We start from the raw sequence: 25000 nt of genomic DNA on the forward strand, positions 1-25000 counted from the left end.
AGGTCATGTGATGCTGCGTGAGGTCATGTGAGGCTGTGTGAGGTCATGTGTTGCTGCGTGAGGTCATGTGATGCTGCGTGAGGTCATGTGATGCTGCGTGAGGTCATGTTATGCTGCGTGAGGTCATGTGATGCTGCGTGAGGTCATGTGATGCTGCGTGAGGTCATGTGATGCTGCGTGAGGTCATGTGATGCTGCGTGAGGTCATGTGATGCTGCGTGATGTCATGTGATGCTGTGTGAGGTCATGTGATGCTGCGTGAGGTCATGTGATGCTGCGTGAGGTCATGTGATGCTGCGTGTGGTCATGTGATGCTGCATGAGGTCATGTGAGGCTGCGTGAGGTCATGTGATGCTGCGTGAGGTCATGTGATGCTGCGTGAGGTCATGTGATGCTGCGTGAGGTCATGTGATGCTGCGTGAGGTCATGTGATGCTGCGTGAGGTCATGTGAGGCTGCGTGAGGTCATGTGATGCTGCGTGAGGTCATGTGAGGCTGCGTGAGGTCATGTGATGCTGCATGACATTGTTCTCAAGCTGTTTTATTGACGTCTCTCCGCCGTTGAGACATGAACGATTACACCACATGTGATGCGTGTCAGTAAGTGTGTATCCTCACACACCTTCAGATGTTCACTCATGTTTATTCTGTGACTATGACGATCACGTTTACTCGTCTATACACGTTAAAGAGCGGCAAAACAGCATTTATCGTTTGAGTTTCCTGATAAAACAGGCAGAACATTTCACATATGTGTGTGGGAACTCGGATTGAAGTGTGTTCTGTGCGTAAAACAAGCCGACTGTTAACTGTTAAAGACCGCATTCGTACCGTTCTGTACACACGTGCACTGGAAGCCCTGCACTGAAACGGTTCTGTACGAATACATGTACCGCTACACCCATAATAAACAAACAAATAATGTATAAGTGAACTCTGACATTGGTAAAGAGAAAACTGATCCTCCAACAGAAGAACTAATGGCGTTGGTGACAGCCATTAATATAATAATAAGCAGAAGGGCAGGGGTGGAGCGAGACCCGCCGCTCGTATATGATGGGCCAGGTCAGCGAGAGGCTTCTGGAGAGCTGGAGGAACAGGAGGGCAGTGATAGTGTCACGGCTCCAGCAGCTGTCATGTGGCAGAGGGACGTGAAGGGGAACATTACAGCCTGCCGGGGATGAACACACACACAAATGATTATGTCTAATGTAACCCGCCGCTCCCATTAAGAGACAGCAACAGTCCTGTGGATCTTTCCGGCCGCGTGTCTCTGACCCCTCCGTGTGACACGCAGAGCCTGTTGTGTCCAGACGGGAGAAAGTGTCTCTGTCACATGACCAAGCTTTAGTCTGAATTATTCATACAGCCGCTCACAGTCCATACAATCGTGAAGGAGAGTCCTCTCTGTCCTGACCTTTCCCCACCTGCAATAAGCTTTGGTGAAAGACGAGCGGGGGGGCTTTAAAGTCTGGAGCGTTTCTTTTTTACAAGTTTGACTTGTCCTGAGAAAACCTCATACACAACTAAGCCAACTAAGACTTGTTTCCCTCTGAAAAGCCTCTGGAAGGTCGAACGAGGTCTGTTCCACTTGCCATTGAAACGATGTGCTATTAAAACTACAGGAAAGTGTTCAATTATAGAGGGATGATGTGTTTACTGACAGCTCCAGACTCAAGCTCTGCCTGAGAGCCAATTACTCCATCTTGGAAAAAACAGAGCTAAAGTCAGGCAGGTCTGGAGCATAAAAATAGAGCACTTCCCTTCTCTCGCGTTAGACTCTTGCTTCAATGATATACCACTGAATTTCATAAATAAACCAACACCTGGAAAACACCAGATATGCCTGAAATATCTTGACATTATCATTCATTGTCTGCATCTAATTCTGATTAAAGGTTATGGGCTGCAGTTTCCAAATGAACCTCTAGAGACAGCAGAGCAGTGGAAACTATCCCAGTAAAGGATGTTCTGGAAGATCACTGAACCCTTCTTTCATTGGCTGGTAGCTGAACGGATGTCTGATATCATAGTGTTGAGGGGTGGTTTTGAAGATGATTCCCAAAAGAAGGATTAAAAGGCAGAAACACTGTCGGTGAAAGTGGTGTGTTTTTGAGTTTCATTAACAGCAGTTTAACACCCTGAACACTGAGACACAAATTAAGTGATAATTTGCCAGAGAGATGCATTAATTGCTGATGTGTGATTGTCATTACAGATCACAGATGTATTTGAGACAGCTGACATTTACACACACTCCATTAACACATATCACACACATGCTGAGCTCAAAGAATGTGTGTATTTTAACACACAACACAATCTAGATGGTCAGACTCCACCCAGAACTGTGCCTCAAGCTCCACCCCAAAACACACAAACCACACCTCAAGCTCCACCCCTAAACACACAAACCACACCTCAAGCTCCACCCCTAAATACACAAACCACACCTCAAGCTCCCCCCCTAAATACACAAACCACACCTCAAACTCCACCCCTAGACACACACAAACCACACCTCAAACTCCACCCCTAAATACACACAAACCACACCTCAAGCTCCACCCCTAAACACACAAACCACACCTCAAGCTCCACCCCTAAATACACAAACCACACCTCAAACTCCACCCCTAAATACACTCAAACCACACCTCAAGCTCCACCCCTAAATACACATAAACCACACCTCAAACTCCACCCCTAAATACACACAAACCACACCTCATGCTCCACCCCTAAATACACACAAACCACACCTCAAGCTCCATCCCTAAATACACACAAACCACACCTCTAGCTCCACCCCTAAACACACACAAACCACACCTCTAGCTCCACCCCTAAATACACATAAACCACACCTCAAACTCCACCCCTAAATACACAAACCACACCTCAAGCCCCACCCCTAAATACACACAAACCACACTTCAAGCTCCACCCCTAAACACACACAAACCACACCTCTAGCTCCACCCCTAAACAACGAAACCACACCTCTAGCTCCACCCCTAAACAGCCAAACCACACCTCTAGCTCCAACCCTAAACAGCCAAACCACCCCTCTAGCTCCACCCCTAAATACACACAAACCACACTTCAAGCTCCACCCCTAAAAACACACAAACCACACTTCTAGCTCCACCCCTAAACACCCAAACCACACCTCTAGCTCCAACCCTAAATACACACAAACCACACTTCAAGCTCCACCCCTAAATACACACAAACCACACCTCTAGCTCCACCCCTAAACAACAAAACCACACCTCTAGCTCCACCCCTAAACAGCCAAACCTAGTGTTGTAGTACTCGAGATCGGTCTTGGTCTCGAGACCGGTCTCGAGACCACTTTTTAAAGGTCTTGGTCTCGTCTCGGAATCGACCGCATTTTTACTCGGTCTCGTCTCGGTCTCGGACTCAGAGGACTCGGGATTTAATTTCAAGACCGGTCAAGACCACAACTGAGAGCATATCACAAAATTATTTGTTAACATCATTACAGTGATGATTAGACAAAAAACTTCAGACCAAAAGCTTGACTCGTGTCTAATTTTAAATACTTTTAGTTTTTACTCCCCTCCCCTCCCTGTGCCGCGCCGCGCCGCCAACCCCCACATCGCATCACACACACACTCCACACGTGAATGCTTGAGACAGGAGAGCAAGCTGTGCCGTCACCGTGACCGTGGCTGTTGGAGAGATGTCAGCCAAATCTTCTGTCATACAATTTGGCTACCTAAACCACAAAGAGTTCATCTGCAAAAATGCATCCAAAAGAAAACATACAGCAGTGTGTAAGTTCTGCAACGCGACGCTTACTGAGACGGCTGGGACCACGTCAAACTTCTATCGACATTTGGAAAGGAAGCACAAAGAGAGGTAAGCTAAGTGCAAGTGATGAGAGCAAATTTTGCTGTGATGATAGCAAATTTTGCTGTACTAAATCCATGACCAAAACTCATGTTCACCCATCCCTACCCATAGTGCCGAGTGATATTAACCCAAAACATAAGTCAAATCACATGTGAGATATTTGTTAAAACAAACTGATCTTCCCCGTTGCACAATAAAGCTGCACAATAACGTTACCAACATGTACATTAAAATATATAAAATAATTTGCCTACTAAGCCTTAATGCTTGGATCTGTATGGTACATATCCCCTCCCCTGTTATTCACATTAATTTAAGAAAAAATGGACTGTCTAGATTAATACCTCATCGAGATTAGCATTTTTATGGAACTTTGAGTTTTAAAATGTGTGCGAGCGCTTTTCAAAAAGCAAACTCGCAAGCAGAAGGGGGTGGGGATTATAAGCTTTACTGGAACCAACCACCTGGGGGCGATCGAGGCGTTTAAGCTTCAGTTTTTAACAGGAGTGTGGTAGGCTTGGTGTCCACAAACAAACTTAACTGTTAAATATAATAAGTGTTATTAAATTATATCAATGTACACTATATTTCTTTACTTTATATCATCTATAGGATATATCGTGATATAGATTTGTCACCCATCCCCATCTGTTGTGTGTTTTATATGTGATATGATTTAACAATTTTATTCAATTTTGATACATTTGCAGTCATTTTATTTTTAAGATTGCTCTTTTAATGTGATTATTGTTCATACCAGCAGATATCTAACCAGTTTCTCCCTGAATTTTTAGGTTCTTGGAGTACAAGGCAGGGCAACAGACAGATGTCACACAGCCAACTATAGCGTCGTTTACACAGAAGGTGCAGGTCTACAGCCTACATTCACCAAGACAACAAGCCATCAGTAAAGCCATTATCCAAGATTTGATAATTGGGTGTTGTCTGCCTCTGTCACTTGTGGAAAATGAACATTTTAAACACTTTCTTGAGATTATGGACAATAAGTACACACCAATCTCTAGAAGAACAATTTCTGAGAAACAGATACCAGTGTTAGTTAGGACTGTCAAGGAAACTGTTTTAAAGAAGCTGGAGACCCAGTCATCTGTTTCTTTAACAACAGATCTCTGGTCTGATCGCAGGCTGCGCTCCTTCCTTGGAGTGACTGCCCATGTGTGCAACAAATCGAAGGATTCAGATTCCTATGCACTCGAATCGTACTTGCTGGACTGTAGGCCTTTTACAGGCAGACATAGTGGGGAACGAATTGCTTCTGCCTTTGAGGAGATTACAGAGGAATATGGTATACGTCAGAAGATAAGTTATATCATCACAGACAATGCTGCTAATATGAAATGCGCTTTCAAAGTTCACATGCCACAACAACAGTCTGATGACAGTGAGAGTGAGGAGGAGAATCTAGATGATGAACACCTGTGGGAGGACATTAATTTAGTGGAAGACACAGAATTACCATGGTCATCAGGTGAACGTCTTTCCTGCTTTGCCCACTCTCTACAGTTAGTTGTGAATGACGGCATGAAGGAGGTAAGGGCCATTTCCCGCACCATAGCCAAAACATCACGGTTCACAACGCTGTTACATAGCAGCTCACAATTTAAAGAAAAGTTTGAGGCTATGTTTGACTCTAAGACCATTCCAGCAGCAAACACCACACGCTGGAACAGCACGTTCAAACAAGTACAGGCCCTCACAGCTTTGGACCACAAATCCCTAAATGAAATGTGCAGTAAGGACTATGAGACTGTGATGTTTAGTGCGCGTGAGTGGAACCAGCTGAAGGAACTGAGTGCAGTTCTTGCTCCGTTCTCTGAGGCAACAGACCAGACAGAAGGGGATAAATCAGTTACCATCAGCATGGTGGTTCCAACTGTCCTGGACTTGAATACACACCTCCTCAAGATGGAGGATACCAGAATGCAGTGCCGGCCATTAGTTAAGGCCCTCCATCAGTCTCTGGTGAAAAGATTCTCTGGAATCTTTACCAAAGCAAACATGGCCAAAGAGAGTGGAAGAGAGGAACCTTTTAGCCACAATGTGTACTTCTTAGCTACAATGCTGGATCCACAGTTTGGCTTAAGTTGGGTGGATCTGGATGTTAACAACAATGGGGGAAATGCAACATCAGTGAAGAAACTCCGAGATGAACTGAAGAAGACACTAACAGGTTAATATACAGTTAATTCTTATCCAGTGAAAACAAAAGTCTTGTAATTTGCAAATCTTAAAATGTCATAGATGTTTCAAATAGTAGTCCTTGAAAGGCCTTAATGGGGTTTTAATTTTTAGGTTTATTTTTGTCAGAAAACAAACTGACTAATTGCCTGTCATGGTCACCTGTAGAGATAAATCCAAGAAAAGTCTAGTATTTGCCTATGTACTTAAGTAAAAAAGAAAGGCAACAGTTAGATGCATTACAGTAGCACTATATCTGACCTAAATAAATGCACTGGTCATACTAGAATAATTTAAGTAACTTCTTACTAAATCTTACTAATCTTACTAACCTGCCATATTCCTACCTAAAACTGACCTCTGAGTCTGTACTGGAACAAAGACCCTGTACTTAAGTTTATATTAAAACACAATGCTCATTTAAATGATAAAAAAATAGACTTGTCTAAAAATCATTCTTAAATTATTTTTTAATTTGTCCTAAAAGTATAAATGTAAACTCTCTGATATGTGCAGACATTCTATCTCTTTACATCTAACCAATGTATTATGTTTTTGCTTCTCAGACACTTTGATCTCAGAGGTGGAGAAAATAAGCAGTGAAGGAGAAGCAACTGACTCAGAGGCCATGAATGTGGATCCACCCAGTGATTCGCCACCAGTCAAATGCCCGCGCCTTCTGTCCCGCTACAAAGCTCACAAGAAGCGCAGCTCAACAACCCAGGATTCAAGTATTGAAACACAGATAAGCAAATACTTTGATGCCATCCATGATACAGATACTGACAATGCACTCTCCTTCTGGGCCAAAAACCATGACAGATACCCTCAACTCCACAATCTGGCCATGAAGGTGCTGTCGGTCCCTGCCTCCTCTGCTCCAGTGGAGAGGGTTTTTAGTAGAGGGGGCATTATAATGAGACCCCATCGTGCACGTTTGGGTCACAAAATGTTGCAATCTCTCATTTTTCTTAAATGTAACCAAATGCTACTTTAAACACATTTCGGTAACACTTTACAATACGGGTGCACTAATATGCATTAATTCATACTTAACTAATGCACAGATAATCATGAGTTAATGTATTACTAATGGTGAACTAACCCATTTATTAATGATTACTGCATCAGCAACTAATGAAGATTCAGCATGATTAATATATTAAGTAATCATTAAATTGTTATTAGTTAAATGTGTCAATGTATTAATTCCTTAATAACATATTATATGAACTAATAATGTAAAGCAACGTGTTAATTACCTCAATGGGTCAAAGCCGTGCATTTCAACTTCCAGTTGTCTGCTTTAATGAATCATTAGCTAATGATTTACAAAGGTATCATTGTGTTATGACTTTACTTGTTGGGGCACATGACTATTAACTAATTCAAAATTAATTCAAAACCCATAACCACAAGTAAATATTACTTAATCAATTAGTTAATAGTCATGTGCCTCAACAAGTCATAACATAATGACACATTTGTAAATCATTAGCTAATGATTAATTAAAGCAGACAACTGAAAGTTGAAATGCGTGGCTTTGACCCGTTGTGGTAATTAATTTAAATGATTAGTAAGTATAATATGTTATTAAGGAATTAATACATTATGATATATTTAACTGATAACAATTTAATGATGACTTAATCTATTAATCATGTAGAATCTTCATTAGTTGCTGATGCAGTGATCATTAATAAATGGGTTAGTTCAGCATTAGTAATACATTAACTCATGATTATCTGTGCATTAATTAAGGATGAATTAATGCATACTAGTGCACCCGTATTGTAAAGTGTTACCCACTTTTCCCATTGATCAGATTTTATTTTATTTTTCTCATTAACTACAGCTTTATGTTTTGTCCTTGGTGGCAAGCTTGTTAGAAGTTTTTTGCCACGGCAGTTCATTCAGGTCTGGCATATAATGTCATCAATGTTTGAGGTTCTCCCAATTACAATTTTTGTAATTTTTTGGGCCAAAATGCCTGCATCGTGTTAGGTGGATGGCAAACCATTGAAAAGGAGTTCTGAATAAATGGTTAAGTTCATTTCCGCTCTTAAGTGTTTATTCGCATTTATTTGCTTATAGAAGAAAAAGATAAATTCCCACATATCGGCAATGCCTGTTGATTATGTTATCAAAACTTCTCTCTTACACACCCACACACACGAGAGAAGTGCCAATCGTATGCATATTCCACATTTTATCAGAAGTGTGTCATGCAATGTGGGGATTTGCACTGGTCTTGGTCTTGACTCGGTCTCGGCCTGTCTTGGTCTTGGTCTTGACTCGGTCTCGGCCTGTCTTGGTCTTGGTCTTGACTTGGTCTCGACCCTTCAAAGTCTTGGTCTTGTCTTGGTCTCGGTTTAGGTGGTCTTGACTACAACACTAGCCAAACCACACCTCTAGCTCCAACCCTAAACAGCCAAACCACCCCTCTAGCTCCACCCCTAAAAACACAAACCACACCTCTAGCTCCACCCCTAAACACCCAAACCACACCTCTAGCTCCAGCCCAATCACAGCTGACCTCAGCATTCTGAAAGCTCATTGAATGATAACTGATGGAAGCCACTACACTCACCATCACGCACTCAGATTGTGATTCATTGAGAAAATGGAACATGTTAACAGCCATTAACAGCTGAAAAGAACGAAACTGCATTCATGTGGTCCTGTGGCTCTTTAAAACAGGTCAGAGAGCACACTACACCCCCTTTGGACAGCTGTTAGCAAAGATATTCATTTCACACAGCAATGAAAGAGCAGCTAGAATGAAGAAAACACATCAAACAGGCTTTTATTCACTGACTCACTTTTAAGAAATGTGCCGAGTGCTTTCTGTGAGAGGAGGATTAAAAGGAGAGAACGAGAGAGATAAATGTGGAGTCATATGCAGTTTCATATATATATATATGGACGCCGACTGTGAGGTGTGTCTCATCCAACTACTAATGAGAATAAATGGCCGCTATTAATGAACTGGTCGCAGGTCGGGATGAACAACGGTTTCACATCTATTAGTCCAATGCAAGTTGGATGGAAAACAGTCTCTGCTTATCAGAGAGATCACAACACATTTCTGCTCTTCTGTTGGAGGTGTAGCTCCATCAATCATACTAGTGTACTAGAGGACACCTCAGCCAGAGACGCCGTCACGCACAGGAACCAGCAGAACTAGGAAACCTGTCATCAAGAAGAGAACGAGCAGGACGAGCAGCACTGAAAGCCTCATCCGAGCAGCCCTGAATGTCCTAGCATACAGTACACGCATGACCACCGTATGAAGTGTCTTCATGTCTTACAGACCGAGATCAGCAGGACTCAAACACACTGCATTCACAGCTAAACTTCCTAACCTCAGTAGGCGAATCATCTGAATCAACACTAGCTTGTCACGAGAAGCATACCATAATATGCTCATATTATGTGATAATATGTTGATGAATATGTCGACGTCTATTACATTTTCACTATCGCCCATATTTTGCCTTGTTTTAGCCTAGACATCAGGGCTGTGTTTGCACAGCAGTGAAGTTCCCCAGGCCTCAACTGGCTTCACCCCGTTCGAGCTCCTCTTCGGCCGCCAACCCCATGCCTCCTGGATGTGGCGAAGGAAGCCTGGGAGCAACAGCCTGCAGCCCTTCGATCCGTGGTGGACCTCGTGAAACAGATGAGGGAGAAGATCGACCGAGTCATGCCAGTGGTACGGGAGCATATGGTTAAAGCGCAGCAGGCCCAACAGCACAACTACAACCAGGCCGCCCAACCACGGGAGTTCCAGCCCGGTGATCGAGTAATGGATCCAACTGATCCAATCCCCAACTGAGCCTGGTTTCTCCCAAGGTTTATTTTTCTCCATTAGGTCACCTAATGGGGTTTTGGTTTCCTTGCCACTGTTGCCTCTGGCTTGGCGTGCTCAGTTGGGGACACTCAATTTTTCAACTAAACATCGAAATAATTTAATAAACTAAATTAACCATATAAACTAAATTACTGATCTAATTATTGATCTAATGCCCACACTGTCACTGTATGATAATTGAAATGAACTGATGACATCAGCGTTTTCTCCAGAATGGCTATACAGCTGAATAAAATTATGCTGCATTATTTTCCTGTTTAACACTGTAAAGCTGCTTTGAAACAATCTACATTGTTAAAAGCGCTATATAAATAAAGTTGACTTGACTTGACTTGACTAATGGTCCTAGTCCCCAACGTTGCCTGTAAATTCCTGGTCACATGGCAGGGCCACTATACAGTGCTGGAGAGAATTGGACCAGTTACTTACCGTGTGCATCAGCTGGGAAGAAGGAGAGCAGAGCAGCTGTAACACATCAACCTCCTTAAGAAATGGGTCGGGATCCCGTGGTGGTAGACGTCAACCCCCATCTTTCGGCTGCCCAGAAGGGGGAGCTGCAGCACCTGATAGGCCGGTTCTCTGATGTGTTTTCTTCTCTCCCCGGGCAGACCACTGTTCTGCAGCCCTACCGTGTCCCTGAGGCTCGTCGGCAGGCTATTGAGGAGGAAGTACAACAAATGCTGAGGTTAGGGGTGATAGAACCTTCACGCAGCCCATGGTCCAGCACGGTCGTGATGGTCCCAAAGCCTGACGGCACCCTTCGCTTCTGCAATGACTTCCGTCGCCTCAACGAGGTTTCTGAATTTGATGGATACCCCATGCCTAGGGTTGATGAGCTACTGGACCGTTATGGAAGGGCCCGGTACATCTCAACACTGGATCGCACCAAGGGCTACTGGCAGGTACCATTCTCTGAAAATGTAAGGCCTAAAACTGCTTTTTCCACCTCTAGCGGCCACTAGCAGTACCGGACCCTTCCTTTTGGCCTTCACGGGGCACCGGCCACGTTCCAGAGAATGATGGACATCTTACTACGACCCCACCAGGCCTACGCCGCTGCCGACCTCGATGACGTTGTGATCCACTCTGAGGCATGGGAGGACCACCTGGACCGTCTGCGGAGGGTGCTGTCGGAGGGCTGGGCTCACCACTAACCCACAAAAATGCCACCTCGTGGGTATTATCACTGCTTCATCCCTAGCTTCTCCTCCTTAGCCACCCCTCTGACAGACCTGAGCAGGAAGGGACAGCCAGAGAAGGTTCATTGGACGCCAGAAAAGGAGGAAGCATTCCGAAATGTTAAGACAGCCCTCACCTCGGAACCGGTACTCAGAGAGCCAGACTTCAGCTGCCCCTTCCTGCTACAGACAGATCCGTCCGATACGGGACTGGGAGCCATCCTGTCGCAGGTCCAGGAAGGTGAGGAGCACCCTGTCTTATATATCAGCAGGAAGCTGACCTCAGCCGAGAAAAACTACGCCGCGGTGGAGAAGGAGGCCCTGGCAGTCAAGTGGACAGTCTTGGAGCTGCGGTATTACCTCCTCGGTCGGAAGTTCACCCTGGTCACGGATCACGCTCCCCTTCAGTGGATGGCCCGAGCCAAGGACACCAACGCCAGGGTGACTCGATGGTTCCTTGCGCTCCAGGACTTCCACTTTGTTGTGCGCCATCGGGCTGGAGCCACGAACGCCAATGCTGATGGTCTTTCTCGGATTTGGGCAGCTTTTGCAAGTCTGTCAGGGGTCACTCCGCACCCACCGCCTTTTTCTCCCCTACTGTCTCAAATCGTCCACAGGACCAAGACAATGCTTGGGGGGGGGGGGGGGTGACGAGCATCCTGAGGACTCATCAGCGTCGTCCTGGAAACAGACGAGGAGCACCTGTCCACCCTCGTCACAGGCTGATCGGTCCCAGCTGCGGTCCATCAAGCAATGGCTACATAAGCTGCATGGGTTTTTCCAGAGGGTGAGACACCTCTCCATGAGACAGAACTCTAACGCCTGTTCTCTATTTTTCACCAGACAGCAGCGGGTGACCAATCGGCCTCCCAGTAGCAGAGCCCAGTCTCGCTGCCCCACAAGGAAGAGAGCACGCACTTCACCGGAGCACCCACAATAAAATTCCATCCAATAAATCCACCCTCCGGGCACTTTGTTTGAGCAATCCTTGTCGTGTGATTCTTCACCCCGTGACACTACTTTTATCTTACGAAGCACTAGTTGTATGACGTGCTATAACTGAAGTGTTGCGTTGGGATTCGCACTAACACCGTGTCTACACCGGACGCAACAGCTAAAGGCCGTCTACACCGGACGTGATAAAGCGCCATTGCACAGCAATTGTCCTTCCTGTCAGTCATAAATAGAATGAGGCATTCGTTTAGTGTTGCGTCGCCGCATCCAGTGTAGACAGCATCCCTGAATATAATTGGTTCTATTGTCTTTCGGTGCATCGTGCCGCTCGCGTCCAGTGTAGCTCCGCCTTCTTTGATCGGATTGGCCATCTCACTCAATCTGGCAGTGACGAGCGCCGTTAAACCGCTGAGGCATACCAACCCACTTCTGTCATCCTAGCAACAAACCGCTCTTTTCCTCCTCAATGTCTACGGTGGGTACGGCCCTGCCCGACTGTCTATATCGTGTGCTAATCTATGCAAGGATCTCTTTGACCTGAATATGAATCCAGAACTCATCTCAGTCGCGCTCCATCAAGATGGAGGATCCTGTGTAATTAATGAAGAACACTTTAAAACAGCCCTTCATTTGGCCAGGCCTCACTAATGAGTTCTAAATATAACCACATTAGACATTCTCCTCCTCGCCGCTCATTTATTTAAAACTACTCTGAGCTCCGAGGAAAAGTGCCTCCTCATCACAAAGCCCCGACACACATCAGGACGACAGGCGCGACACGCCACGGCTCAACTTTTCTTTTAGTTTCCCTTCAAAATGAGTTTCTATCTCCTGCCGGCTCCTCGTGTCTTAGAGCACTCGTCAGTTTTTGTCCATTTAGAGGACAAGATGTCGCAGGGTAATATTATGTATGTGTGTGTGTGTGTGTGTGTGTGAGAGAGAGAGAGAGGGCTTTATAAAATACAAACTGTTTCAAAGCAGCTTTACAGTGATAACAGGAAAATAACGTCTCCTACGCTCATATCCATGTGTTGTGATTGGAAAAACACAAACTCAGGTCCAACACGTGAACTCTGTGGAAGTATGTGGACATGCATTTAACATTTCAGTCAGACGAGTGCACTACAGCTTGGCGTACATGTGTTAACCGGACTGTGACTGATGACGTGTGATGTGTGTTTAACCCATTAGGCATCAGGTCACGTGCAGCTGGATGGAGAGATGTTGAGACGACAGAGAGAGATGTGTGTGTGTGAAGAGGGTCGCCGGCGTTTAAAGAGAGCATCTCCATCAGTAATGTATTTATGACAGTGAGACACATGACAGATCATGGTCCTCCATCATACTCCCTCTCTCTCTCTCTCTCTCTCTCTCTCTCTCTCTCTCTCTCTCTCTCTCTCTGTCTCTCTCTCGTTCTCTTCTGACTTCAGCATTATTTTTCTTCGTTTGTTTCTCTCTCTCTTTCTACTGCAGCTGTTCTCTTCATTTCCCTCACTATTCCTCCCTCCCTCCCTCTCACATTTAATATGGCACAACAGGAACCATAAGGTGGGAATATCTCTCATTATTTTCCACTCTGTTGCTACGACAACAACAGTTTGAGTGACAGATCTGAAGTTCAGCTGACAGGTGAGGTGGTGCGCCACAAACAACACAACGCACACTAAAAATCACACAAAAAGTGAGCACCGAATCATCTAATCTCATATTAGAAAAGCACAAGAGAAAAAAAAATCATAATAAAATGTTTGACATTAAATATTGATTTTTATGTGGGATGAGAGAGGATGGGGAAATATGTCTCCGTTCCGCCTGCACAAACACACTCAAATGCTCATGAAGGACAACAGTGAGACAGAGCTGTGCTTTCTTCAGACCGCTGACCGCTCTGAACACCCTTCATATGAGCTCAGAGTGACCCGCAGGAATGACGGAGCTGTGCTTTCTTCAGACCGCTGACCGCTCTGCACACCCTTCATATGAGCTCAGAGTGACCCGCAGGAATGACGGAGCTGTGCTTTCTTCAGACCGCTGACCGCTCTGAACACCCTTCATATGAGCTCAGAGTGACCCGCAGGAATGACGGAGCTGTGCTTTCTTCAGACCGCTGACCGCTCTGAACACCCTTCATATGAGCTCAGAGTGACCCGCAGGAATGACGGAGCTGTGCTTTCTTCAGACCGCTGACCGCTCTGAACACCCTTCATATGAGCTCAGAGTGACCCGCAGGAATGAGCTGTGTCCGATGTTTCCCTGCACACATGTGGATCTCTCTTCAGCTCTTCGGTGTGACGTGCGCTGCTGTTATATAACGCTTCATCTGAGGAGAATCCTCTCTGAGCTGCAGGATGTGGCTGTTAGCAGATCCATATTTCTCTGGCAAAATCCCAGTAGTAGCCCACTCAATTCCTAACGCATTATAAAACTATCCCCAAAACTGTATTATGACTATCACAAACAGGAGAAATAAACAGATGCAGGAGCATGAAGCTAGTGAATATATAACAGCAACGAGATCTCATATACTGAACAGTCTCATGGAATTTATGGCTCAAAAAAACATTTGTGGAAGCGAGTGCCTGTGTCACAAAGATGGCAGTTCCAGGGTCATTCCGAGTAACTTCCACTGGGAAACACCTGCCTATCCTGGTCAATGAGATCCAACCGTATGATCACAGGTGTGCAGATGTTCAGAACAGATCTTCTCCTAACCCTAACAGTCTCGGGTAGCCAGAGCTTCAGACTGACGGCAGACGGTCTGGACTCTATCGCAGCTTCCATTGGTCGAGGACCACCCAAGAGGACGTTTGACTGACATGTAAAGCAACCAATCACAGAGCGTTTTGTTCTGCGTCATGTTTAAGGGTTCAATCCACAAAATAAAATGACAGCGGCTATAAGTGACAATAGTGATATAACAGTAGCATTTCAAAATGTGTGAAAAGTAATTAGATTCTATTTATGCTGCATTTTGACAGATACACACTATTTGCACCTCAGTGTTGTTGTACATTAACAGGATGCATTAATAATATAGAGTGTGATTTATTATATTAATTTAAATTATTAAATGGACGCTGCCAGGACAATAAAAGCCCTCCCTACACCGACCCCTAACCCTACTCGATACATACTCTTGTTATTATTAAACATTTTATTCGGTACTTTATTTCCACTTTTAGAACATTTTCTTCATTTTTATTGAAAGTAAATCGCATCAAACTAAGATCCATGAGCCTTATGCTTTACTGACGACGCCACTGAAGACACTAAAACACACGCGTCTTTTTTCATTATTTTAATTTTAAGTTTCTCACAAGCACAGGCAAGAGGTTACACTAAATATCAACACTTCCCTAACCCTAAACCTAACCCTTCCCAAACCAGATTAAAGACCCAGAACTAAGAGTTGAACATAAAGGAATGAGAAAATAAAGACTGCAGACCATGACTAAACATGTATGTTGCATGTTCATAACCGCAGGTTCAACAGACAAAAGCATTTATTCAAAATGTCAGTCTTTAAAGCGTTGACATCAGAATGAGGCTAGCAGATTGTTTTAATATTTTAAAGAACTCAATGGCCCGGTTTCACAGACAGGGCTTAGACTAAAATAGGATTAGGCCTTAAATTAGGACATTTAAATAAACGTGCCTTAGTGAAACATTACTGGTGTGCATTCAGAGACATATTTTAAGAACATTTTAGTCTGGGTTATTTTAAGCCTGGTCTGTGAAACCGGGGGAATAAGTTTTGTGTTTGCTCTATTCAGAATACATGGCAAAGTCATTGTGAACAATAAACTCACAATTGGATATTAGGCTTTAATTGAAATGGGATTTTTATGGAGGTCCAGAGGGAGTTGATCACGTGCATTTCCATCTCTTCCTATAAAACAGAAATACATCTGTCTCTAGCCTCCAGTCGGGAACATGTTTTTAAGCACTTACTGTGAGACGCACAAGGGCCAAATCCATGACACAAATTCAATAAGTATAATCATCTGCTTTCATTAGTCGGGCACAGGACGAGGATCTTACGCTGACGTCCTAGAGGAAGTAGATAAGCCATTTCTATAAGTGATGCATATTAATGAGCTGAATCTGGTAAAAACGGACACAGAGGAAAGAAGAGCAGGCGGCCCACAGCTGAAGGACGGCTCCTACCAGCCGGAGCGGACGCCTACATCCCAACCACAAACACTCCTGCCTCCAACAGGGCCGCATCGGGCCAATGGCAGCTCACGCAAGAGCACATGAAGAGTTAGACACACAATGGAGAGACACACACCATCAGGTCAGAAGGAGTGAAGGACACGAACCCGAAACCCTCAATCCTGAGGAAAAGCTTTGCACATTAACCAGCATTCAGGCAGTCCGTCCTTTTACAAGCTGAAGCTGAAATATTCCCACATATAGGTTATGTTAGGCAGAATGAACACAGAAATGATAAAGCATGCTGAGTATCATATGGTGTTCAAATATAGAGAAGATGAACATCTGTCTTTCCCAAGAGCTGATCCCGTCTCAGATGCTTCACGGTTTTTAGGCTCAGAAATCATTTGGAGTTTCGCTTCAGCCCTAATCAAACACTCAAACACTCAAACACTCACACGCTTACACACTCACACACTTACACACTCAAACACTCACACACTCAAACACTCACACACTCAAACACTCACACGCTTACACACTCACACACTTACACACTCAAACACTCACACACTCAAACACTCACACACTCAAACACTCACACACTCAAACACTCACACGCTTACACACTCACACACTTACACACTCAAACACTCACACACTCAAACACTCACACACTCACACACTCAAACACTCAAACACTCACACACTCAAACACTCACACACTCAAACACTCACACACTCAAACACTCACACACTCACACACTCAAACACTCACACACTCAAACACTCACACACTCAAACACTCACACACTCAAACACTCACACACTCAAACACACACTCACACACTCACACACTCACACACTCAAACACTCACACACTCACACACTCACACACTCAAACACTCAAACACTCAAACACTCACACGCTTACACACTCACACACTCAAACACTCACACACTCAAACACTCACACACTCAAACACTCACACGCTTACACACTCACACACTTACACACTCAAACACTCACACACTCAAACACTCACACACTCAAACACTCACACACTCACACACTCACACACTCAAACACTCACACACTCACACTCAAACACTCACACACTCAAACACTCACACACTCACACACTCACACACTCAAACACTCACACACTCAAACACACACTCAAACACTCACACACTCACACACTCAAACACTCACACACTCACACACTCAAACACTCACACACTCAAACACTCACACACTCACACACTCAAACACTCACACACTCACACACTCACACACTCACACACTCAAACACACACTCAAACACTCACACACTCAAACACTCAAACACTCAAACACTCACAAACTCAAACACTCAAACACTCACACACTCAAACACTCAAACACTCACACACTCACACACTCAAACACTCACACACTCACACACTCAAACACTCACACACTCACACACTCACACACTCACACACTCACACACTCACACACTCAAACACTCACACACTCAAACACTCAAACACTCAAACACTCAAACACTCAAACACTCACACACTCAAACACTCAAACACTCACACACTCACACACTCAAACACTCAAACACTCACACACTCAAACACTCACACACTCACACACTCAAACACTCACACACTCACACACTCAAACACTCAAACACTCAAACACTCACACACTCAAACACTCACACACTCAAACACTCACACACTCACACACTCACACACTCACACACTCACACACTCACACACTCACACACTCAAACACTCAAACACTCACACACTCACACACTCAAACACTCAAACACTCACACACTCAAACACTCACACACTCAAACACTCACACACTCACACACTCACACACTCAAACACTCACACACTCACACACTCAAACACTCACACACTCAAACACTCACACACTCACACACTCACACACTCAAACACTCACACACTCAAACACACACTCAAACACTCACACACTCACACACTCAAACACTCACACACTCACACACTCAAACACTCACACACTCAAACACTCACACACTCACACACTCAAACACTCACACACTCACACACTCAAACACACACTCAAACACTCACACACTCAAACACTCAAACACTCACACACTCAAACACTCAAACACTCACACACTCAAACACTCAAACACTCAAACACTCACACACTCACACACTCAAACACTCACACCCTCACACACTCAAACACTCACACACTCACACACTCACACACTCACACACTCACACACTCAAACACTCACACACTCAAACACTCAAACACTCAAACACTCAAACACTCACACACTCAAACACTCAAACACTCACACACTCACACACTCAAACACTCAAACACTCACACACTCAAACACTCACACACTCAAACACTCACACACTCACACACTCAAACACTCAAACACTTACACACTCAAACACTCCCACACTCACACACTCAAACACTCACACACTAACACACTCAAACACTCAAACACTCTCACACACACACACACTCACACACTCACACACTCACACACTCAAACATTCACACACACACACACACACACACACACACACACACACACACACACACACACACACACACACACACACACACACACACACACACACACACACACACACACACACTCCTGCCTGTGATTGTCAAGCAATCCTGAAGACTTTGGTGAGATTATTCAGGCGTATTTGATTAGGGATGCCGCTAAACTCAGCAGGACAGCATTGTGTGTGTGTGTGTGTGTGTGTGGGCATGTTTTTGTGAAATATCAGGACACAAATGTGTATAATGACATGGGTATTACAAAAAGAGGGTGAAGTATGAGGACGTTCCCCATGTCCTCACTTTTCAAAATGCTTATAAATCACAGAATTAGTTTTTTTTTCACAGAAAGTAAACTGTGCAGTTTCCTGTGATTAAATCTACTTCAGCAATACATATGTAAAATATTTGTCATGCTAGTAAAGCCCCATAAAGCTGAGAGAGTTCCAGGAACACAGGACAGATCCTCCTCGCTCTGATTCTGGACCAGAGATGATATCAGGCTAGAGTCCACGACCATCAGCCAGTGCTGTAACTGATCTGGGAACGCCTTATAAAAGCTGAATTGCACCTGCAATCTGAATTTATGCATATGAATAAATGAAAGATAACTCCATTTCCCAGAATGCATCGTCTGTGTTACTCTGAATTACTCTTGTGTGTTCTGGCCAATTCTCTCCAAATTCACACTCAGAGAATGAACCAAATGTTGCACATCCCAGAACAACAGGAAGGACATGTGATGCGTGTCCTTTATCAGCCGAGCCTGAACGGAAATGAATTAAACTGGTCGGTGGACTTTTGAAGAGCAGCCAAGCTGACGCCCGTAACGCTGTTTCCTGCTGTGTGTGAGCACTTCCTGTGCAGTGAAGGTCATGGCAGCCGTTACAGCAGAGCAGGATCAGATCCTAACACACACACCCTCCATCAACACATCTCCCAACTCATCACAGGGCATTTCAGATCACATCACAACTATAAGACGTGTCACATAAAAACTGTGGCGGCGTCCAGTCCTGCTCCCGGAGGACCGCGGCTGGTCCAGGTGTGCTCCTTTAGCCCTCCAGGAGCAGGACTGGACAGGTGTAGAGGAACTCGTCTTACCTGTGACGGACAGATCAGTCGTCCTCCTCACCACAAAACTCCCAAACTGTAATTCGCACGTGTAATTTCCAATGTCGTCTTCCCGCACGTCTTTGATGGAGAGCACATCCGCCTTCCTGACGATGCTCTGTCTCCACTGCTTGGGCCGACATTCCTGCATCCATAAACAGATCCGGTGTTTAAAGCAGCTGGGATCTCATTTCATCGGAATGACACGTTAATAAATCGCCTTCAAGTGGGCGGCTTTCAGTGATGTCTACAGTCTGCGGCATTACTGATTTCACACTTGACAATGTTGTGACAGCTAGAATTTCATCTATGAATTGTTGCCTTGGCAACGCCTGCCAAAATGCCTGTCAATCATTTATTTACCACCTATTATTTAGCATGTAGATGAGCAGATGAGTTCATCATCAGAGCAGTGGACCGTGAGAAATGATGAACTGTGCTGCCGTTAACCAGTGTTCATCTCAGCAAAGACAGAACTGACACAGATTAAGGGTTTTTTAATTGTCAATGATTTTGATGAATACATGCTGCTTTTATATGATGAGAAAAAAATTACACTACAAGATCCACTGATCAGGCATAACATTAGGACCGGTGAATAACACCGATGATCTCTGTTAGTGGGTGGGATATATTAGGCAGCAAGTGAACATTTAGTCCTCAGAGTTGATGTGTTAGAAGCAGGAAAAATGGGCAAGCGTAAGGATTTGTGCGAATTGTGACGGCTAGACGTGCATCTCCAAAACTGCAGCTCTTGTGGGGTGTTCCCGGTCTGCAGTGGTCAGTCTCTATCAAAAGTGCTCCAAGGAAGGACCAGTGGAGAACCGGCCACAGGGTCATGAAGGACCAGTGGAGAACCGGCCACAGGGTCATGGAGGAACAGTGGAGAACCGGCCACAGGGTCATGAAGGACCAGTGGAGAACCGGCCACAGGGTCATGAAGGACCAGTGGAGAACTGGCCACAGGGTCATGAAGGACCAGTGGAGAACCGGCCACAGGGTCATGAAGGACCAGTGGAGAACCGGCCACAGGGTCATGGAGGACCAGTGGAGAACCGGCCACAGGGTCATGAAGGACCAGTGGAGAACCGGCCACAGGGTCATGAAGGACCAGTGGAGAACCGGCCACAGGGTCATGAAGGACCAGTGGAGAACCGGCCACAGGGTCATGAAGGACCAGTGGAGAACCGGCCACAGGGTCATGGGCGGCCAAGGCTCACTGATGCACATGGGGAGCGAAGGCTCAACATTAGGTCATAATGTTATGCCTGATCAGTGTATTACAAAAGTTTTTATAAGAAGGAAAAGATTCAAGAACTGTAAACGAAACCTAGCAGGTCAATATCTATGTGTAGCCACGGTATAAAGACTGATCTAAACCAGTTAGGTGATTGGCTTAAAGAATCAGATCGAATGTTGAGAATCGGAGAGCTCACACTGTGTGTGTGTGTGTGTGTGTGTTATCGGCCAGTTCATCGCCCGCCTCTGCCTCAAACTGTGCAGGATGAAGCCGTTTACTTTGATCCAGTCATGTTTCCTGCACGAATGTCCACAGCGATGATCTATCTTTGATTTGATTTAGCTGGAAACTAAAGCGCAGCAGACGTTTAATCTGACACTCCTCTACTTCAGATGATTTAGTGCTGGAGTCGTCTCACGGCTGGCACAAACTGACCAAACCTCACCACTTTCCTCCCCATTCTGTCCGTCTCATCTTCCTTGCCTCAGGACTTCAGGATTGATGAAAGGACCGTTTTCTGCCTAATAGCTTCTATTTCCAACTCTAAACGAAAACTTGTGTTTTTGGTGAAATGGAGATGATGGGATGGAAACTAAGGAGTATTACAGTGAAAATAACCCGAAAACGGGCGTCCTCAAAGCGGGGCATGCAGTGCGGGATCGTACCTTGTACCAGGTGATCTCTGGGTCTCTTCCGGACTGTATGTAGTCTTCTATGTCAGGGCACAGGATGTCTTTGCTCTTACTCAACTCGGCCTTCTCAAAGTACCTCATCTTGGAGTTGTAACAGAGACCCGAGTTGTTCTCGGCCACTGTGAGCGACATCGACACTTTCATACAGTACGTGGAGTTCCTGCAAAACACACAGAAGCAACGGATCAGCACCTTCACACTCAACGCTCAGTCACACTGGAAAAGGGAATCGAATGTTCGTGCTTTCGTTTCGATCAGCGGGAGAGAGGACTCTCACAAGCCTTCATCATTGAGTCTTTACAGGACTAATGCGGTGAACGCTCAGTTAAAGGGTCGTCATGTTTTCCCTGTCTCTGCTCGTCTTCCGTCCGGACGTCTCAGATCAGCAGAAAGGAGAGCAGAGAGCCAGCAGGCCATTTTACAGGTTTGTTGAACGGCGCTCTCAGCGGACGCCTCTTACTGCCACAATTGAATTTATTGGAAAACAACTCCCTGAACAGAAGAAACAACACAATGCAGAACGAACAGAGAGAAGAAAGGACAAAAAGTGCTGACTCCAACAGTGAACGGAGACTGTGAGAACCCAGAGAATGAAAACTAAAGCTTCACATCCCTCCACAACACCTCATCTCCACTGCTGGTGTAAAACAGGGTCTTATGATTATTCTGTGTGAAATAATACAACACTGTTCCTGTCACACTAAACACAGACAGGTGGACACAATCTAAGTCTACATATGCGATGAGTAACCCTGGATAATGAACCACCATCATCAGCGCTGGATCTCACGCTGGAGGCCGGGGTTAGGGTTAGAGACTGAACTTAAGGGTTATTTAGATCAGTTAGAAAGCTAGAAAACACAGACAATCAGGCGTGAGAGAACAGCTCAAGCCCGGCTCTTGTTAGCTGTGCTGTCGGATTCACAGGGGCGGAGATGCAAATTCAACATGACGTGAGATTATCAGACAGATGGACACATCTGTGCAAATGAGTTCCCTCGAGTCTAGTGCTGTTAAACATTCTGACCGGCTCTGATACGGGAAGCAAACCATTGTGTCGGAGAACGGATGAGTGATCGATGGGCGACACAGAGTCTTTATCCTCATCAGCTCTCTAAACATCCCATCGTGAAACACACAGACCCCATTCAAGAGCCAAACGGGCCATTGTGTGTGTGTGTGTGTGTGTGTGAGTGTGTGTGAGTGTGTGTGTGTGTGTTCTCTAACCAGCGAACCATGACTGCCTGTGAAAGGAAACAGCGTTCAGCTCTTGAATGATGGTACACACTTACATGGACTGTGATCTGTAGGCGTTTATGAGTGTTAATCCTCAGCACTTTATTAATAAAATGCAGGCTATACATTAGACATTGTCATGATTCCTGTTTCCCCTGATCTTGTGTGCACTTGTGTTACTTCCTGTTTTACGTCATGTTTTGTAGTCCCTTGTACACCCTTAAAAATAAAGGTGCCAGGAAGAACCAAAAAGGGTTTTTCACAGTGATGCCATAGAAGAACCATTTTGTGAAAGGTTTTTTTAAAGAACGATTTTTTTATAGTCTGAAGAACCTTTTGTGCAATGGAAACGTTCTTTGGATATTAAAGGTTCTTCATGGAACCATACACCCCGTCAAAGAACCATTTAAGAACCTTTACCTTCTGTGTTTCCTGTGTTCTTGGCTCTTGGCCTATGGATGTGTGTTTGGTGCTACTCAGTCTGTTCTCTGTTTATTTTGTTATTAAACTATTGGATCCAGCTCTCCCTGAGTTCACCCTGCGTTACACAAATATAGTTACAAAAGTGATTCATCTTTTGTTTGATAAAGGTTATCACAGAGACGGCAGCAGGAAAATCTGCCACTGTCCCTTTAAGAGCTGCACGGGTCCAGTATAGCGTTACACACGCGCTTTCATCTTTCCTTTTCGGCTGTCTTAAGACATAACCGACTGTGTTTACTAGAATATTTTGACATATTTGTGTTTGTATGTGTCCGTTTGTGTGCTGTGCAAAAATACAAGGAAGAGAAGCTGTTCTGTGCGCACGTTAAGGTCTCCTTTATGCTCAAATGATTTAAAATTACATTAAATTCTCCTTTTCTGTGCGCACGTATTGAATGTGTAGAGCACAGAAACCAGCGAGACTTTTGCCCTTGAATGGTTCAAAATCACATTAAAGTACGCACACAGGAACCGATAAGCGGAATTTCTTATCGAATCACCGGTTCTGGGAAATTTGGAACCGGTTCTCGATACCCATCCCTAATCAGAAGTGCACTAGTTAGGGCCACACATACAGTCCCATGGGTGTCCATACCTCGGAGGATCTTTCCTGGACCCTAAACTCCTTCACTCTGATCAAAAAGACACAACAGCACCTTTACTTCCTCAGGAACCCTAACCACGGATCTGGGAGACTACAGACGGTTTCATCGGACGCACGAGCGTTGCCACGGTTACGCTCCTGGCCCGAAGTTAACTTCCGGTCTGTGTTTGTTTATCGGTCTGGCAAGGGGAGAGTATGGCGCACTACTCAGTAGAAACACATTTTTGACGTACTATTCTTGGATAACATGATATAAATATTAACGATCAAGCAGAGAGAATATGACACCAGCGCAAAAACAGTGTGTGCGACTCACCAAAAAGCCTTAAATGCTTCATAAATATCCAGTCATACGAGAGCAGCGTCTAATGTCATTTAGACTGTATGTGTAATGTAATTTACTTGTTATTTATTTTGCTTGTTATCAGAAATAATCTACTCTAGAGGTGATTATTCTGGCTGTGTTTAACATGTGATCACCGTGATCATCAGCCAATCAGGACACGGCGAGTTTACATTTGTTCACAGCAAGTGGTCGCCATCTGGAGAACTGATCGCATTTATGTTTCCCGCAAAATATTTAAATGTGCCTTTATCACGGAGTGCAAAACAACTTTGGCTTTGTCCTCTATTATTGCCAGTGCCCATAGAGCACAGGGTTTTTTGTGATGCATTCATACAATCAATCTCAAATAGGGCACTTTATCTACAAGTTAACTTTCCCAACATTAATCTTATGAAACAAAGAAACATGTTATTCTGATGCATTGCATGATTGAAGCATTTATTGATACTGTACAG

At 44.7% G+C, this 25000-nt stretch overlaps 1 protein-coding gene across 1 annotated transcript in view; it reads right to left on the reverse strand.

Annotated features, from left to right (window-relative positions):
* The window catches only part of il1rapl1b (interleukin 1 receptor accessory protein-like 1b), a gene marked incomplete at both ends in the record, with an annotated part of 240250 nt that overhangs the window by 83740 nt on the left and 131510 nt on the right, over positions 1-25000 (reverse strand). Inside the window, 2 exons of the mRNA XM_079843729.1 lie at positions 19936-20089; positions 21850-22036. Coding sequence (XP_079699855.1) covers positions 19936-20089; positions 21850-22036 — 341 coding nt within the window. The remainder of the gene's footprint in view (positions 1-19935; positions 20090-21849; positions 22037-25000) is intronic.

The sequence above is a fragment of the Gobio gobio genome, assembly GCF_949357685.1.
Source record: "Gobio gobio genome assembly, chromosome: 19".
Taxonomy (NCBI): Eukaryota; Metazoa; Chordata; class Actinopteri; order Cypriniformes; family Gobionidae; genus Gobio; species Gobio gobio.